Source organism: Paralichthys olivaceus, chromosome 6, assembly GCF_024713975.1.
Source record: "Paralichthys olivaceus isolate ysfri-2021 chromosome 6, ASM2471397v2, whole genome shotgun sequence".
Lineage (NCBI taxonomy): Eukaryota > Metazoa > Chordata > Actinopteri > Pleuronectiformes > Paralichthyidae > Paralichthys > Paralichthys olivaceus.
Window position 1 is genome coordinate 1,091,240 of NC_091098.1, and position 19,728 is coordinate 1,110,967.

Here is a 19,728-nt window from a genome sequence, read left to right on the forward strand (position 1 = left end):
GGTCTCACCTCTCCATTGACTCCCATGTTAATTTTGGGAAAAAAAGTCAGAAAAGGAGAAATACGAAGAAAAATTTCTAACTCGCTCCCACGGTCTCATTTCTGAACTCTCTCCCGCCAAAACATATCTGTACGTTCGTGGAAGTCTTGGGATTCTCAAAATGTTTTCATTTCTTAGATAGGACCTATAGTTTTTGAGTTACAAGCATTTGTTTGAAGAGTGGCGCTAGAGCAGCACACTCTAACTTTTGAATGGACTTCAATGGAGATCTCTAAAAAAGATTCCTGATGAGAAAACTAAATTTCTAAATCGCTCTTACGGTCTCATTTCTTAACTCTTATGAAATATAAACATATGTGGACGTCGGCCAAAGTCTTGTGATTCTCACAATGTGTTTATTTTTCAGATACGACTTATAGATTTTGAGTTAGAAGCTTTTGTTTGAGGGTTGGTCTGAAACCAGTTTTTGTCTCCAAAGTGTGCGCGCAGCAGGTGTTCCTCATCTAATCAGTGAGTAACCATAGCAACCCCATAGACTGTCAGAGGTCAAGTCTCCTCTATAAATTTACTAGATTCAAAGTTTTTGCCACCATCCGCTTTGGCCCAGTGGTTAAGGCACTCGGATCATGTGACGTAAGTCTGGGTTCGAATCCGGGTGAGGGTGGTGGTTTTTGCTAAATTTTTTAACATTTAAATAAAAGTAAAAATAAGCCCCCCCACCCCCCCCATAGTAACTAGATATTACCAGGAACATGTAATGGGCCTTTATTTTGAAAATAAGCCTCCCCCCCATTATAACAGAATGTTACTAGGAAGTCTATACAGAGCCTTTATTTTGAATATAAAAATAAACAACCCTCCCCCATTGTAATAGAATGTTATCAGGAAGTCTGTACAAAGCCTTTATTTTGAAAATAAGCCCCCCCACCCCCCCATATTACAAGGAAACATGTACAGAGCCTATGTTTAAGCGTATAAACAAGCCCCCACACCCCCCCCATAGTAACTGGATATTACCAGGAAACATGTAATGAGCCTTTATTTTGAAAATAGCCCCCCCCCATTGTAATAGAATGTTACCAGGAAGTCTGTACATAGCCTTTATTTTGAAATAAGCCCCCCCATAGTAATAGAATGCTACCAGGAAAGCTGTACAGAGCCTGGTTTTTCAAAATAAAACTCCCAAATAGTTACAGAATGTTCCCAGGAAGCCTGAAAGACGCTGGATTTTCAAAATAAAACCCCCAAATAGTTAAGGAATGTTTCCAGGAAGCCTGAAAGACACTGGATTTTCAAAATAAAACCCCCAAATAGTTACAGAATATTCCGAGGAAGCCTAAAAGACACTGGATTTTCAAAATAAAACCCCCAGATGGTTACAGGATGTTCCCAGGGAGCTGGAAAAATAGTGGATTTTCAAAATAAAACTCCCAAATAGTTACAGGATGTTCCTAGGAAGAGTAAAAAAAGCTAGAATTTCAAAATAAAATCCCCAGATTGTTAAGGAATGTTTCTGAGAACCCTAAAAAAAGCTGGACTTTCAAAATAAAATGCCCAAATAGTTACAGGATGTTCCGAGGGAGCCGGAAAAAGAGTGGGCTTTCAAAATAAAACTCCCAAATAGTTACAGAATGTTCCCAGGACGCCTGAGAGATGCTGGATTTTCAAAATAAAACCCCAAAATAGTTACAAAATATTCCCAGGAAGTATAAAAGATGCTGTACCTTCAAAATAAAATGCCCAAATAGTTACAGAATATTCCGAGGAAGCCTAAAAGACACTGGATTTTCAAAATAAAACCCCCATATAGTTACAAAATGTTCCCAGGAAGCCTGAAGGGGGCTGAATTTTTAAAATGAAATCCCATGGATGGTGATTAGACCTTATAACATGGTTTCTCTCTGTCTCTGAAATTGATAAAGTCTCTCAGTCACCACTCTGGATCAGGTGATCAAAATGCAGCTTTTATACATGTCTTTCTCTCTCACTGTCTCACTCTCTCTCCCAGGGTCTCTCTCCTTCCTCTCGAACTGTTACAGTCTCTCTCTCTCTCTGAAATTGGTCAACTCTCAGGGTCTCTGTCCTAAGTCTTAAAGGAAATGTCTCTCTGTAAAACCCCTTGATGGTTACAGGATGGTCCCAGGGAGCCGGAAAAAGAGTGGACTTTCAAAATAAAACTCCCAAATAGTTACAGGATGTTCCGAGGGAGCCGGAAAAAGAGTGGACTTTCAAAATAAAACTCCCAAATAGTTACAGAATGTTTCCAGGAAGCCTGAAAGACACTGGATTTTCAAAATAAAACCCCCAGATGGTTACAGGATGCTCCCAGGGAGCCGGAAAAAGAGTGGACTTTCAAAATAAAACTCCCAAATAGATACAGAATGTTCCCAGGAAGCCTGAAAGACACTGGATTTTCAAAATAAAAACCCCAGATGGTTACAGAATGTTTCCAGGAAGCCTGGAAGACACTGGACTTTCAAAATAAAACCCCCAAATAGTTACAGAATGTTTCCAGGAAGCCTAAGAGATGCTGGATTTTCAAAATAAAAACCCCAGATAGTTGCGGGATGTTGTCAGGATGCTTGAAGGAGTCTGGATTTTCAAAATAAAATCCACAAATAGTTACAGAATGTTCCCAGGAAGCCTAAGAGATGCTGGATTTTCAAAATAAAATCCCCAGATGGTTAAGGGATGTTCCTAAGAAGCCTAAAAAAGTCTGGACTTTCAAAATAAAAATCCACAAATAGTTACAGAATGTTGCCAGGAAGCCTGAAAGTGGCTGGATTTTTAAGATTAAATGCCATGGATGGTGATAAGACCTTACAACCTTACAACATGGTTTCTCTCTCTCTTTGAAATTGGTACAGTCTCTCCGTTGCCAACCTGGATCGTGTGATCAAAATGCAGCTTTTATACATGTCTGTCCCTCTCAGGGTCTCTGTCCTTCGTCTTAAAGGAAATGTCTCTGTGTTCGAAGCAACGCCGGCATCGACGAGCACAAGGCACCCATTCAAAATGTCTCGGCAGGAGAGATTTTCTAGTTATGGGTGCCTTGCCAGCTGGGGGCGGAGCCCCCAGCTGGCAATGCATTGCATGGGGCGAAGCCCCATGCAATGCATTGGCACTTATATTATTATTCCTCGAACATTCCAGGTTTATTATTCTTATTTCTTCTTCCGTAAATTTTCGTCCCGCTACTCCTCCCACAGATTTCGTCGCACATACTCGAGACCTATAAAAAAACATGCGGAAATACGTCGAATCCTGTGCTATGACTTTTCTAAGAATTTCGTCCAATAATTCGCTCAAAAATCACGAAAACGCGGCCAAAACCGACGAATGGGACTCAAGGTCTCTCGCCCTAAAGAGAGAATCGGCAAAAACGGGCGTTTTTCAGCCACTTTTTTTGTCTTTAAACACTTCTCCTAGCCACAAACGGAGTCCGACAGACATGATTTTTACATCTGGTGAAAGTAGAGTTTGTTTCCTACGCACACATGCCACTCTGACATCTCTCGGTCCAGTAGTTTAGGCTGAGTCAATTTACCGAGAAATCTTTTCCGGTCTCACCTCTCCATTGACTCCCATGTTAATTTTGGGAAAAAAAGTCAGAAAGGAGAAATACAGAAAAAAATTTCTAACTCGCTCCCACGGCCTCATTTCTGAACTCTCTCCCGCCAAAACATATCTGTACGTTCGTGGAAGTCTTGGGATTCTCAAAATGTTTTCATTTCTTAGATAGGACCTATAGTTTTTGAGTTACAAGCATTTGTTTGGAGAGTGGTGCTAGAGCAGCACCCTCTACCTTTTGAATGGACTTCAATGGAGATCACCAAAAAAGATTCCTGATGAGAAAACTAAATTTCTAAATCGCTCTTACGGTCTCATTTCTTAACTCTTATGAAATATAAACATATGTGGACGTCGGCCAAAGTCTTGTGATTCTCACAATGTGTTCATTTCTCAGATACGACTTATAGATTTTGAGTTAGAAGCTTTTGTTTGAGGGTTGGTCTGAAACCAGTTTTTGGCTCCAAAGTGTGCGCGCAGCAGGTGTTCCTCATCTAATCAGTGAGTAACCATAGCAACCCCATAGACTGTCAGAGGTCAAGTCTCCTCTATAAATTTACTAGATTCAAAGTTTTTGCCACCATCCGCTTTGGCCCAGTGGTTAAGGCACTCGGATCATGTGACGTAAGTCTGGGTTCGAATCCGGGTGAGGGTGGTGGTTTTTGCTAATTTTTGGAGCATATAAATAAAAGTAAAAATAAGCCCCCCCACCCCCCCCCATAGTAACTGGATATTACCAGGAACATGTAATGGGCCTTTATTTTGAAAATAAGCCCCCCCCCCCATTATAATAGAATGTTACTAGGAAGTCTATACAGAGCCTTTATTTTGAATATAAAAATAAACAACCCTCCCCCATTGTAATAGAATGTCACAAGGAAGACTGTACAAAGCCTTTATTTTGAAAATAAGCCCCCCCACCCCCCCATATTACAAGGAAACATGTACAGAGCCTATGTTTGAGTGTATAAATAAGCCCCCAAACCCCCCCCATAGTAACTGGATATTACCAGGAAACATGTAATGAGCCTTTATTTTGAAAATAGCCCCCCCCCCATTGTAATAGAATGTTACCAGGAAGTCTGTACATAGCCTTTATTTTGAAATAAGCCCCCCCATAGTAATAGAATGCTACCAGGAAAGCTGTACAGAGCCTGGTTTTTCAAAATAAAACCCCCAGATGGTTACAGGATGTTCCCAGGGAGCTGGAAAAATAGTAGATTTTCAAAATAAAACTCCCAAATAGTTACAGGATGTTCCTAGGAAGAGTAAAAAAAGCTAGAATTTCAAAATAAAATCCCCAGATTGTTAAGGAATGCTTCTAAGACGCCTAAAAAAAGCTGGACTTTCAAAATAAAATGCCCAAATAGTTATAGAATGCTCCCAGGGAGCCGGAAAAAGAGTGGATTTTCAAAATAAAACCCCCGAATAGTAACAGAATGTTCCCAGGACGCCTGTGAGATGCTGGATTTTCACAATATAAACCCCAAATAGTTACAAAATATTCCCAGGAAGTCTAAAAGATGCTGTACCTTCAAAATAAAACCCCCAAATAATTACAGAATGTTCCCAGAAAGCCTAAGAGATGCTTGATTTTCAAAATAAAATGCCCAAATAGTTACAGAATGTTTCCAGGAAGCCTGAAAGATGCTGGATTTTCAAAATAAAACGCCCAAATAGTTACTGAATGTTTCCAGGAAGCCTAAAAGATGCTGGTATTTCAAAATAAAAGTCCTGGATGATGACAAGACCTTACCAGGAAGCCCGAAGGAGTCTGGATTTTCAAAATAAAAACCCCAATTATTTACAAAATGTTCCCACGAAGCCTGAAAGATGCTAGATTTTCAAAATAATACCCCCAAATAGTTACAGGATGTTCACAGGAAGACTGAAGGAGGCTGAATTTTAAAATTTAAATGCCAAGGATGGTGATAAGACCTTAAAACATGGTTTCTCTCTGTCTCTCCGAAATTGGTCAAGTGTCTCACCGACCTGGATCATGCATGTTCATAAAATCAAGCAGCTTTTGGAAATGTCTTTCGCTCTCACCATCTCTCTCTCTCTCTCTTTCCCACCAAAACGTAATGTCTCTCTGAAATTGGATTTCACGTAAACCTGGATAATATGCGTCTCTGTGTTCGAAGCAACGCCGGCATGGACGAGCACAAGGCACCCATTCAAAATGTCTCGGCAGGAGAGATTTTCTAGTTATGGGTGCCTTGCCAGCTGGGGGCTCTGCCCCCAGCTGGCAATGCATTGCATGGGGCAAAGCCCCATGCAATGCATTGGCACTTATATTATTATTCCTCGAGACTTTCTGCGTTTATTTTTCTTATTTCTTCTTCCTAAAACTTTGTCCCGCTACTCCTCCCACAGATTTCGTCACACATACTCGAGACCTATAAAATACGATGCGGAATTACGTCGAATCGTGTGCTATGACTTTTCTAAGAATTTCGTCCAATAATTCGCTCAAAAATCGCGAAAACGTGGCCGAAATCGATGAATGGGACTCAAGCTCGCTTTATCAAAAGAGCGAGTTTCCAAAAACAGGCGTTTTTCAGCCACTTTTTTTGTCTTTAAACACTTCTCCTAGCCACAAACGGAGTCCGACAGACATGATTTTTACATCTGGTGAAAGTAGAGTTTGTTTCCTACGCACACATGCCACTCTGACATCTCTCGGTCCAGTAGTTTAGGCTGAGTCAATTTACCGAGAAATCTTTTCCGGTCTCACCTCTCCATTGACTCCCATGTTAATTTTTGGAAAAAAGTCCGAAAAGGAGAAATACGGGAAAATATTTCTAACTCGCTCCCACGGTCTCATTTCTGAACCCTTTCTCGCCAAAACATATCTGTACGTTCGTGGAAGTCTTGGGATTCTCAAAATGTTTTCATTTCTTAGATAGGACCTATAGTTTTTGAGTTACAAGCATTTGTTTGAAGAGTGGCGCTAGAGCAGCGCCCTCTAACTTTTGAATGGACTTCAATGGAGATCACCAAAAAAGATTCCTGATGAGAAAACTAAATTTCTAAATTGCTCTTACGGTCTCATTTCTTAACTCTTATGAAATATAAACATATGTGGACGTCGGCCAAAGTCTTGTGATTCTCACAATGTGTTTATTTCTCAGATACGACTTATAGATTTTGAGTTAGAAGCTTTTGTTTGAGGGGTGGTCTGAAACCAGTTTTTGTCTCCAAAGTGTGCGCGCAGCAGGTGTTCCTCATCTAATCAGTGAGTAACCATAGCAACCCCATAGACTGTCAGAGGTCAAGTCTCCTCTATAAATTTACTAGATTCAAAGTTTTTGCCGCCATCCGCTTTGGCCCAGTGGTTAAGGCACTCGGATCATGTGACGTAAGTCTGGGTTCGAATCCGGGTGAGGGTGGTGGTTTTTGCTAATTTTTGGAGCATATGAATAAAAGTAAAAATAAGCCCCCCCACCCCCCCATAGTAACTGGATATTACCAGGAACATGTAATGGGCCTTTATTTTGAAAATAAGCCCCCCCCCCCCATTATAATAGAATGTTACCAGCAAACTTGTAATGAGCCTTTATTTTGAATATAAAAATAAACAACCCTCCCCCATTGTAATAGAATGTCACAAGGAAGACTTTACAAAGCCTTTATTTTGAAAATAAGCCCCCCCACCCCCCCATATTACAAGGAAACATGTACAGAGCCTATGTTTGAGTGTATAAATAACCCCCCTATTCCCCCCCCCCATAGTAACTGGATATTACCAGGACACATGTAATGAGCCTTTATTTTGAAAATAGCCCCCCCCATTGTAATAGAATGTTACCAGGAAGTCTGTAAAGAGCCTTTATTTTGAAATAAGCCCCCCCATAGTAATAGAATGCTACCAGGAAAGCTGTACAGAGCCTGGTTTTTCAAAATAAAACCCCCAGATGGTTACAGGATGTTCCCAGGGAGCTGGAAAAATAGTAGATTTTCAAAATAAAACTCCCAAATAGTTACAGGATGTTCCTAGGAAGAGTAAAAAAAGCTAGAATTTCAAAATAAAATCCCCAGATTGTTAAGGAATGCTTCTAAGACGCCTAAAAAAAGCTGGACTTTCAAAATAAAATGCCCAAATAGTTATAGAATGCTCCCAGGGAGCCGGAAAAAGAGTGGATTTTCAAAATAAAACCCCCAAATAGTAACAGAATGTTCCCAGGACGCCTGTGAGATGCTGGATTTTCAAAATAAAACCCCCAAATAGCTATAGAATGTTTCCAGGAAGCCTGAAAAAGAGTGGACTTTCAAAATAAAACTCCCAAATAGTAACAGAATGTTCCCAGGAAGCCTGAAAGACGCTGGATTTTCAAAATAAAATCCCCAAATAGTTACAGAATTTATCCAGGAAGCCAGGAAGGTGCTGGTTTTTCAAAATAAAAGTCCTGGATGATGACAAGACCTTATCAGGAAGCCCGAAGGAGTCTGGATTTTCAAACCAAAAACCCCAGATAGTTACGGGATGGTCCCAGGAAGCCTGATGGAGGCTAAATTTTTAAAATGACATCCCATGGATGGTGATTAGACCTTATAACATGGTTTCTCTCTGTCTCTGAAATTGGTCAAGTCTCTCTGTCATGGATCTGATCATGCATGATTATAAAATCAAGCAGCTTTTGGCAATGTCTTTCACTCTCACCGTCTCTCTCTCTCTCTCTCTTAAACGTAATGTCTCTCTGAAATCGGATTTCATGAAAACCTGGATAATATGAGTCTCTCTGTCCTTCGTCTTAAAGGAAATGTCTCTGTGTTCGAAGCAACGCCGGCATCGACGAGCACAAGGCACCCATTCAAAATGTCTCGGCAGGAGAGATTTTCTAGTTTTTCTTAGTTCTTCTTCCGTAAATTTTCGTCCCGCTACTCCTCCCACAGATTTCGTCGCACATACTCGAGACCTATAAAAATACATGCGGAAATACGTCGAATCCTGTGCTATGACTTTTCTAAGAATTTCGTCCAATAATTCGCTCAAAAATCGCGGAAACGCGGCCAAAACCGACGAATGGGACTCAAGGTCTCTCGCCCTAAAGAGAGAATCGGCAAAAACGGGCGTTTTTCAGCCACTTTTTCTCTGTTTAAACACTTCTCCTAGCCACAAACGGAGTCCGACAGACATGATTTTTACATCTGGTGAAAGTAGAGTTTGTTTCCTACGCACACATGCCTCTCTGACATCTCTCGGTCCAGTAGTTTAGGCTGAGTCAATTTACCGAGAAATCTTTTCCGGTCTCACCTCTCCATTGACTCCCATGTTAATTTTTGGAAAAAAGTCAGAAAAGGAGAAATACGAAGAAAAATTTCTAACTCGCTCCCACGGTCTCATTTCTGAACCCTTTCTCGCCAAAACATATCTGTACGTTCGTGGAAGTCTTGGGATTCTCACAATGTTTTCATTTCTTAGATAGGACCTATAGTTTTTGAGTTACAAGCATTTGTTTGAAGAGTGGCGCTAGAGCAGCGCCCTCTAACGTTTTCATTGACTTCAATGGAGATCACCAAAAAAGATTCCTGATGAGAAAACTAAATTTCTAAATCGCTCTTACGGTCTCATTTCTTAACTCTTATGAAATAAAAACATATGTGGACGTCGGCCAAAGTCTTGGGATTCTCACAATGTGTTCATTTCTCAGATACGACTTATAGATTTTGAGTTAGAAGCTTTTGTTTGAGGGTTGGTCTGAAACCAGTTTTTGTCTCCAAAGTGTGCGCGCAGCAGGTGTTCCTCATCTAATCAGTGAGTAACCATAGCAACCCCATAGACTGTCAGAGGTCAAGTCTCCTCTATAAATTTACTAGATTCAAAGTTTTTGCCACCATCCGCTTTGGCCCAGTGGTTAAGGCACTCGGATCATGTGACGTGAGTCTGGGTTCGAATCCGGGTGAGGGTGGTGGTTTTTGCTAAATTTTGGAGCATTTAAATAAAAGTAAAAATAAGCCCCCCCACCCCCCCATAGTAACTGGATGTTACCAGGAACATGTAATGGGCCTTTATTTTGAAAATAAGCCCCCCCCCCCCCCCCCATTATAATAGAATGTTACCAGCAAACATGTAATGAGCCTTTATTTTGAATATAAAAATAAACAACCCTCCCCCATTGTAATAGAATTTCACAAGGAAGACTGTACAAAGCCTTTATTTTGAAAATAAGCCCCCCCACCCCCCCATATTACAAGGAAACATGTACAGAGCCTATGTTTGAGTGTATAAATAAGCCCCCCCATCCCCCCCCATAGTAACTGGATATTACTAGGAAACATGTAATGAGCCTTTATTTTGAAAATAGCCCCCCCCATTGTAATAGAATGTTACCAGGAAACATCTAATGAGCCTTTATTTTGAAAATAAGCCCCCCCATAGTAACTGGATATTACCAGGAAGTCTGTACAGAGCCTTTATTTTGAAAATAAGCCCCCCAATAGTAACTGGATGTTACCAGGAAGTCTGTACAAAGCCTTTATTTTGAAAATAAGCCCCCCCATAGTAATAGAATGTTACTTGGAAACATGTAATGAGCCTGGTTTTTCAAAATAAAAATCCCAAATAGTTACAGGATGTTCCTAGGAAGCGTAAAAAAAAGCTAGATTTTCAAAATACAACCCCCAAATAGTTACAGAATATTTTGAGGAAGCCTAAAACATGCTGGATTTTCAAAATAAAACCCCCAGATGGTTACAGGATGTTCCCAGGGAGCCGGAAAAAGAGTGGACTTTCAAAATAAAACTCCCAAATAGTTACAGAATGTTCCCGGGAAGCCTGAAAGATGCTGGATTTTCAAAATAAAAGCCCAAAATAGTTACAGAATGTTTCCAGGAAGCCTGAAAGACACTGGATTTTCAAAATAAAACCCCCAGATGGTTACAGGATGTTCCCAGGGAGCCGGAAAAAAGAGTGGACTTTCAAAATAAAACTCCCAAATAGTTACAGAATGTTCCCAGGAAGCCTGAAAGACGCTGGATTTTCAAAATAAACCCCCCAAATAGTTACAGAATATTCCGAGGAAGCCTAAAAGACACTGGATTTTCAAAATAAAACCCCCAAATAGTTACAGGATGTCCCTAGGAAGTCTAAAAAATGCTGGACCTTCAAAATAAAATGTCCAAATAGTTACAGAATATTTCGAGGAAGCCTAAAAGATGCTAGATTTTCGAAATAAAACCCCCAAATAGTTACAGGATGTTCTCAGGAAGCCTGAAGGAGGCTGAATTTTTTTAATAAAATCCCATGGATGGTGATTAGACCTTATAACATGGTTTCTCTGTGTCTCTGAAATTGGTAAAGTCTGTCAGTCACGACTCTGGATCATGTGATCAAAATGCAGCTTTTATACATGTCTTTCGCTCTCTCACTGTATCACTGTCTCACTCTCTCTCCCAGGGTCTCTCTCCTTCCTCTCGAACTATTACAGTCTCTCTCTCTCTCTTTCTGTCTCTGAAATTGGTCAACTCTCAGGGTCTCTGTCCTTCGTCTTAAAGGAAATGTCTCTGTGTTCGAAGCAAACGCCGGCATCGACGAGCACAAGGCACCCATTCAAAATGTCTCGGCAGGAGAGATTTTCTAGTTATGGGTGCCTTGCCAGCTGGGGGCGGAGCCCCCAGCTGGCAATGCATTGCATGGGGCGAAGCCCCATGCAATGCATTGGCACTTATATTATTATTCCTCGAACATTTTGCGTTTATTTTTCTTAGTTCTTCTTCCGTAAATTTTCGTCCCGCTACTCCTCCCACAGATTTCGTCGCACATACTCGAGACCTATAAAAATACATGCGGAAATACGTCGAATCCTGTGCTATGACTTTTCTAAGAATTTCGTCCAATAATTCGCTCAAAAATCGCGAAAACGCGGCCAAAACCGACGAATGGGACTCAAGGTCTCTCGCCCTAAAGAGAGAATCGGCCAAAACGGGCGTTTTTCAGCCACTTTTTTTGTCTTTAAACACTTCTCCTAGCCACAAACGGAGTCCGACAGACATGATTTTCACATCAGGTGAAAATAGAGATTGTTTCCTACGCACACATGCCACTCTGACATCTGTCGGTTCAGTAGTTTAGGCTGAGTCAATTTACCGAGAAATCTTTTCCGGTCTCACCTCTCCATTGACTCCCATGTAAATTTTTGGAAAAAAGTCAGAAAAGGAGAAATACGAAGAAAAATTTCTAACTCGCTCCCACGGTCTCATTTCTGAACCCTTTCTCGCCAAAACATATCTGTACGTTTGTGGAAGTCTTGGGATTCTCAAAATGTTTTCATTTCTTAGATAGGACTTATAGTTTTTGAGTTACAAGCTTTTGTTTGAAGAGTGGCGCTAGAGCAGCGCCCTCTACCGTTTTCATTGACTTCAATGGAGATCACCAAAAAAGATTCCTGATGAGAAAACTAAATTTCTAAATCGCTCTTACGGTCTCATTTCTTAACTCTTATGAAATAAAAACATATGTGGACGTCGGCGAAAGTCTTGTGATTCTCACAATGTGTTCATTTCTCAGATACGACTTATAGATTTTGAGTTAGAAGCTTTTGTTTGAGGGTTGGTCTGAAACCAGTTTTTGTCTCCAAAGTGTGCGCGCAGCAGGTGTTCCTCATCTAATCAGTGAGTAACCATAGCAACCCCATAGACTGTCAGAGGTCAAGTCTCCTCTATAAATTTACTAGATTCAAAGTTTTTGCCACCATCCGCTTTGGCCCAGTGGTTAAGGCACTTGGATCATGTGACGTGAGTCTGGGTTCGAATCCGGGTGAGGGTGGTGGTTTTTGCTAAATTTTGGAGCATATAAATAAAAGTAAAAATAAGCCCCCCCACACCCCCATAGTAACTGGATATTACCAGGAACATGTAATGGGCCTTTATTTTGAAAATAAGCCCCCCCCCCATTATAATAGAATGTTACCAGCAAACATGTAATGAGCCTTTATTTTGAATATAAAAATAAACAACCCTCCCCCATTGTAATAGAATGTCACAAGGAAGACTGTACAAAGCCTTTATTTTGAAAATAAGCCCCCCCCACCCCCCCATATTACAATGAAACATGTACAGAGCTTATGTTTGAGTGTATAAATAAGCCCCCCCATCCCCCCAATAGTAACTGGATATTACCAGGAAACATGTAATGAGCCTTTATTTTGAAAATAGCCCCCCCCATTGTAATAGAATGTTACCAGGAAGTCTGTACAGAGCCTTTATTTTGAAAATAAGCCCCCCCCATAGTAATAGAATGTTACTAGGAAACATGTAATGAGCCTGGTTTTTCAAAATAAAACCCCCAGATGGTTACAGGATGTTCCCAGGGAGCTGGAAAAATAGTGGATTTTCAAAATAAAACTCCCAAATAGTTACAGGATGTTCCTAGGAAGAGTAAAAAAAGCTAGAATTTCAAAATTAAATCCCCAGATTTTTAAGGAATGTTTCTAAGAAGCCTAAAAAAAGCTGGACTTTCAAAATAAACCCCCCAGATGGTTACAGGATGGTCCCAGGGAGCCGGAAAAAGAGTGGACTTTCAAAATAAAACTCCCAAATAGTTACAGAATGTTCAGAAGAAGCCTAAAAGATGCTGGATTTTCAAAATAAAACCCCCAAATAGTTACAGAATGTTTCCAGGAAGCCTGAAAGACACTGGATTTTCGAAATAAAACCACCAGATGGTTACAGGATGTTCCCAGGGAGCCGGAAAAAGAGTGGACTTTCAAAATAAAACTCCCAAATAGTTACAGAATGTTCCCAGGAAGAGTAAAAAAAGCTAGAATTTCAAAATTAAATCCCCAGATTGTTAAGGAATGTTTCTAAGAAGCCTAAAAAAAGCTGGACTTTCAAAATAAACCCCCCAGATGGTTACAGGATGGTCCCAGGGAGCCGGAAAAAGAGTGGACTTTCAAAATAAAACTCCCAAATAGTAACAGAATGTTCCCAAGAAGCCTGAAAGATGCTGGATTTTCAAAATAAAAACCCCAAATAATTACAGAATGTTCCCAGGAAGCCTAAGAGATGCTGGATTTTCAAAATAAAACTCCCAAATAGTTACAGAATGTTCCAAGCAAGCCTGAAAGATGATGGATTTTCAAAATAAAACCCCCAGATGGTTACAGGATGTTCCCAGGGAGTCGGAAAGAGAGTGGATTTTCAAAATAAAATGCCCAAATAGTTACAGAATGTTTCCAGGAAGCCTGAAAGATGCTGGATTTTCAAAATAAAACGCCCAAATAGTTACTGAATGTTTCCAGGAAGCCTAAAAGATGCTGGTATTTCAAAATAAAAGTCCTGGATGATGACAAGACCTTACCAGGAAGCCCGAAGGAGTCTGGATTTTCAAAATAAAAACCCCAATTATTTACAAAATGTTCTCAGGAAGCCTGAAAGATGCTAGATTTTCAAAATAATACCCCCAAATAGTTACAGGATGTTCACAGGAAGACTGAAGGAGGCTGAATTTTAAAATTTAAATGCCATGGATGGTGATAAGACCTTACAACATGGTTTCTCTCTGTCTCTCCGAAATTGGTCAAGTCTCTCACCGACCTGGATCATGCATGTTCATGAAATCAAGCAGCTTTTAGAAATGTCTTTCGCTCTCACCATCTCTCTCTCTCTCTCTCTCCCACCAAAACGTAATGTCTCTCTGAAATTGGATTTCACATAAACCTGGATAATATGCGTCTCTGTGTTCGAAGCAACGCCGGCATCGACGAGCACAAGGCACCCATTCAAAATGTCTCGGCAGGAGAGATTTTCTAGTTCTTATTTAAAGTTTCCTTTTGCACTGAAAACTGTTCACATATTGTTTGTTTAAAAGTAGTGCAATAAAAATATAGATGTTTTCCCTAACATGATGAATAATCGTCATTAATAATCGTGATTATCATTTTGGCCATAATCGTGCAGCCCTACATCACACCCTATGATTTGTATCACATTCTTGTGAATCTCAGACCAGAAGTCTTGGATTTTATGGCAGCTCCACAACATATGAATCAATGTACCCTCCCCGTTCTGGCATCTCCAGCATCCTGGGGTCCAGTAGACTCTAATCAGAATCTTGAATTGGATAAGTCTCGTTTTGAGTTCTCTGGACATCTTTTTCAAGTTTAGTAAGATCCTGCACCATTCCCTCTCTGTGAATGATACATTGAGGTCTGCCTCCCAAGTCAATTTAATGGCAGATGTGCCCTTGTCCGAGCATTTTAGAAGCATTGAATAATACACTGAGGCTTGTGACCCTTACCAAAAACTTCCATTATTTCTGTAAGGAAGCTTGCAGTGGGGGGAGGTGTTGAGAAAGATCGAAAGGTATGGAGCAGTAGGTGTCCGAGTTGCTAATACTTCTAGAACTAATGCTGGGGTAGATGAAATTGTGCCTTCAGATCATTAAAGGATGTACCCCCCTCATACAGGTCACCAAGGACCAAGATTCCCCTGTCTACCCATGACCTCCAGAGAAATGGTGATTTCTCTATGCAAAGTTTAGGATTGAGCCATATGGAGGCTGCAGTGTGGAGGTGAGTGTAGTGGTGGTGTAATGCATCAGATGGAGTGGGTTATACTAAGGACTCTCAAGACCAAACCATGGGGGGGCTCTCTCAGGAGGTAGTGCCCAGTGCACCATGTGTCTAAGGGCTAAAAGCATAATGATAAAACAGCAAATTTGGGGCCCCCAGTCCACCTTGATCTACTGGCCTCTGCAACTTTTTCAGATTTAACCTGGGTCATTTATCATTCCATAGGAATTTGTTGCATAGCCTATCGAACTGCTTGAAATCTTTGGAGGGAACATTCATCGGGAGTGCCTGTAATAGGTAATTAAATTTGGGGGTGCAATTAATTTTTATCACATTGACCTTGCCCCAGAGGGAAAGGAATAGCAGTTCTATATCAGTCTTAAATTCTTCTAGGAGGGGCTCAATATTAACCTGGATCAAATCAGTCAACGATGGGGGAAACAGGATGGCAATACTTAGCAAGAATTTTACTGTCGCAGCCGATCAAGTTAATCGGTCTATAGCTTCTGCAGTCTAATGGATCCTTATCTTTGTATAAAATAAGTGCCTCCCACAGTGTAGGAGGCCGGCTGCCCTCATCCAGAGCCTCACTTCGACATAAAAATAACACACTGTGTAGCCCTCAGTTTAAATGAATAAGCTGCCTTGACTGCAGAGCTTCTCGACTAAGCCGCCATCTTCACTGCCTGCATCACGTGACTCCTCAGTGCCCATATATTGATTTATTTGTGGCCCTCACATACTAAGTTCAAAAATATTTTTTTGTTGTTTTTTTACAAAAAGGTAAAATCTTATTTCCTTGAGCAGAGGCAATTCGCTCAACCCCTTCTGGCTTGCCTCTCTCTTTCAACCTCTCACAGCGACACACACACACTAGTCGCAGCTAAAAACAATGTGGACAGGACATATCCATTCTTATATAGTTACAATCTTTAAAATTCAGTTCATCTACAAAGCTCCTTTGTAAACCAATTTTGAATGACCAGCCATACCCAGTGGTGACTAGAAAACTATAAGATATATACATTTACATATCACTTGTAGTAGATTATTAACATCTTGCTCCTTCAGAGCTGGTCATTAACCAAAAGTAAACAAGGATTTTTTTCTCTTGCTGTTAACTCCTGCAATTGATTTTTTTGGTCAGCGTTGGTGGAAATAAGGCTGTTATGTCAGTTCCTTCTTCCCAAGTATCATTTCAGTTAGGTGGCTTGCACACAAAATGTGACTCACGAACGGAGATTTCATCACACTGTAAAGAGCTGTGAGCTATGTTAGAGAAAGAACAGTATCAGGATCGTGGGAATAATGGAGAGAAAATAAGGTTCAAGGCCCGAGGACTTTATCTCCCTACTCCAGAATCAAAAGCAGGACAGCCACCAAGACCATTAACAAGAGTTTTAATCTATATGACGTTTGTATAGAAATACTACAGAATAAAGATCCTTAAATGATTAACTAATTATACAAATTAAAATCTCTGTACTGTAGCTAAAGTCAATGGAAATAATTCCATTGAAATTTAACTCAATACCATGCCTCAATATAACAGAGGTGTCTTTGAAAAACTTTTGTCCCACTGAGCTCAATCATCTTGTTAATAGCACTGCAGACTTACCACGAGTAACACTAGACTCCGTAGTGCTTTAAAAAAAGAACCTTGTAAAGCATAGGAAATTAGCTCAAAAAGCTTCAAAAAACTAGAATGGAAGTGGCGCTGCAACAAGTATGCTAAAATTCACTTAGCCTGGAAAGTCTCGAAATATATAATGCCAGAGCTTCAAACTGCTCTGTAATAATAGAGGGAAATAAAAACAACCCCAGGTTTCTCTTCAGCACTGTAGCCAGACTGACAGAGAGTCATAGCTCTGTTGAACCTAGTGTTCATCCAACTCACTTATACTGTAATTATTCGAAACAAAATGAATCAGGCTTTTGTAAATTTAGACAACATACCACATCTGTACTCAATATGACAGATTACACTGTCCAAAATATCTGTAAGATAAATGCTACACAAAATGTTAAACACATGCAGCAAAATTAAATATATCTCTCAAACACCAACACTTGTGATCATATTAATATACTGTATATATTTCAGTCAATTATTAAGCTTTTGTACATTGTACAAAGAGTTGCATTCTTTTTATAGGCAGAGGACCTTAACAGAGATTAGAGATTGATACTTGCAAGAAATTTATTTTGAAAGAGGGTTTAAAAAATTATGTCAGATGAAAAAAATTAGTTGTGCAAAGAAGGTGATGATGAAGATCAAGTGGATCAAGTTTCATTAACTGTGTGTGTAATTGTTGAGAAAAACTGTAATGATGCAAACTGTAATAAACCTCACTTGAGGTTTTTATATTTCATCCTGATTGCTGCAGGTGAACTTTCCATTGTGGTTGCAACTGAAATTATTGTTAGAATTAAGTACATACTTAGCACAACAAGATCATACAGTGCCTATGTGCTATCGGGAGCCTTTTGTAGCTCAGGAGTAAAAGGGGATCGCTCACACACCAGAAAGTTGGTCGTTTGATCCCTGTCTCCCCCATTCCATGTGCAGAAGTGTCCTTTAGCAAGATACTGAACTGAATGATAGCTGTGAAGACAACGTATATGATTGATGTGTCGGGACATAGTATTTGTGAACCATAGTTGGGCCTATATGTGTAGCCAAAAGCCTGATCAAATGTCTCCTTTGTTCTGGAAACAAAGGAGAGCTTCCAGAACTCAGTCTCCCAGGGTGCTTCATCTTCACACATAGGTGTTAAAACTGCTCTTGGACACAACTCTCAACCACTATTGGTCACTGTGTGCCCCATGACCCATGAGGTCATGAGGCTAATAAAAGGCGAGCTTTCCCTCTCCTCTCCTCTATCCCTTTCCTACTGACCTCTCTCGGAGGAGTAGGTACCTCTCCTGCCCACCCAGCCAGGGAAACTTCCTCCCTACCCAAGCTCTCCAACTTCAAGCATGCCTGCCTGAAGGAGACTGCTAAAACCTTCCAAAGGCAGCGACCTTGAGAGCTTGCCGAACTTCAGCACAAGCAATTGGCCACTACACAAGGTCTGACCAGCAGATGCACAGCAGGGGACAACAAATCAACAAGACCACTTCACTGGACTTTGAACAGCACATCAAAAAGGACCTTTACCCCTTTTTCATGGACGGGTAAAAAAACTGGGCATTATTATTAGACTAAGACTAAGTAATTTCATGAGACTTAATCAATAAATTGGCTATCTTTTCCATTCCTTTGAAGGGTGGTGCCCTGAGGTAGCTTTAATCAATTAAAGTTATTAATTAATATAATTCACTCAAGGTATAATATGCATGTCAATCATATTACAAATTAATATTTTAGAATATACGTGACAAAAAGCATTGAATCGGACAGTAATGTGTTGTCAAATGAATCCCTCTGCCTTTATATGACATTCATGTTTAAGTGCATGCAGAGGGGGAGTGGTGACTGTCTACATCCAGACCCAGAAACCTTCTTGTCTGGACCCCGACCTTTAACCAAAAAACCATTGAGAATTGTCAAAACTTTTTTCAAAATTTTCTTTTTAACACTTGCTTTAAGATGGACTTGCAATTACTTAATTTTACTTGACATGAGAAATTAGCATTTTTTTTTCCAAATAGGGTATTATTTATGATCGCTGATGAAAACTGAAAATAAATGTGGTTTAAAAAAATGACATTTCGGTTTCTGTGATTTGACAGTCAGATATTGACTAAAAATGTTAACCCAATTGTAATGCTTTTTACAAAAATAATGTTCCAGGCTTTGGTGACATGACACTTATGTGTAATGGATAAGGCAAGTTTATGGCACTTTTCAACACAATTGTTTTTTAATTTTCCTCTTCATTTAATGGTAACAGATTATTTTGTCTAAATATATATATACGTACGATTTGACGACCACACTCTTCATGGATAGGATGATTTTGAGCACTAGGAATTTGTTCCGATATGCTGAAAAACTGATGAGCAACATTATAAGCAACATGATTATCGGAGTGATGTGTTCAGGAGGGTGGCAGCTTATTCGAAGATAAATTAATCTCCAATTTTCTCCGTTTGCAATTGGTGTTTGGTCTATTAAGTTATTTGTTAACGAAACATTGAAAAATGTAGTTCTGCGGGGAAGTTGGTGAAAGAAGGGTTTATTTCTGATTAGTTTGTGAATGGACTTATGACAATTGCTGTTTGCAGCTACAAGATTACAGAGCACATTGAGTAGCAGGGTGGAGCATGTAATACAGAATATGTGGACCTGAGGAGAACACAGCAGATATTCTTAGGGATAATTTTAAAGTAACCATCATTTTCGACACGTTTCCTTACCAGTTCTTCTGATGTCCGTGTATCTCCTCCTCTGCAGCAACATTGGAAAACGCTGTTTCCACAACACGCCATCTTGGTTGTTGTGCATGGTGCGTTCAGGGCATGAAGTCATAATCAGAGCCTCTAGAAGAAACGGAATGTATAGATTGGTAGGTCGTACATCAAGTTTTAAAGAAAATGTATCCAAATTGTTGATCAGTCCAATCTTAGAGTGTAAAATATAATTCAATTCAACAACATTGAAGTCATGTTTTAAAAATGACATATTTCCCATGACATTTGA

The 19,728-nt window shown here is 40.0% G+C and overlaps 1 protein-coding gene across 2 annotated transcripts in view; it reads right to left on the reverse strand.

Annotated features, from left to right (window-relative positions):
• clcn6 (chloride channel 6) overlaps positions 1-19,602 on the reverse strand; it is an 89,040-nt gene extending 69,438 nt beyond the window's left edge. Inside the window, exon 1 of one of the 2 annotated variants that reach the window (XM_069526671.1) lies at positions 19,446-19,602. In XM_069526671.1, the coding sequence (XP_069382772.1) occupies positions 19,446-19,517 (72 nt within the window). In that variant the 5' untranslated portion in view covers positions 19,518-19,602. The remainder of the gene's footprint in view (positions 1-19,445) is intronic. The other variant, XM_069526672.1, reaches the window with a different exon arrangement.
• Positions 19,603-19,728: the final 126 nt, after the last annotated feature.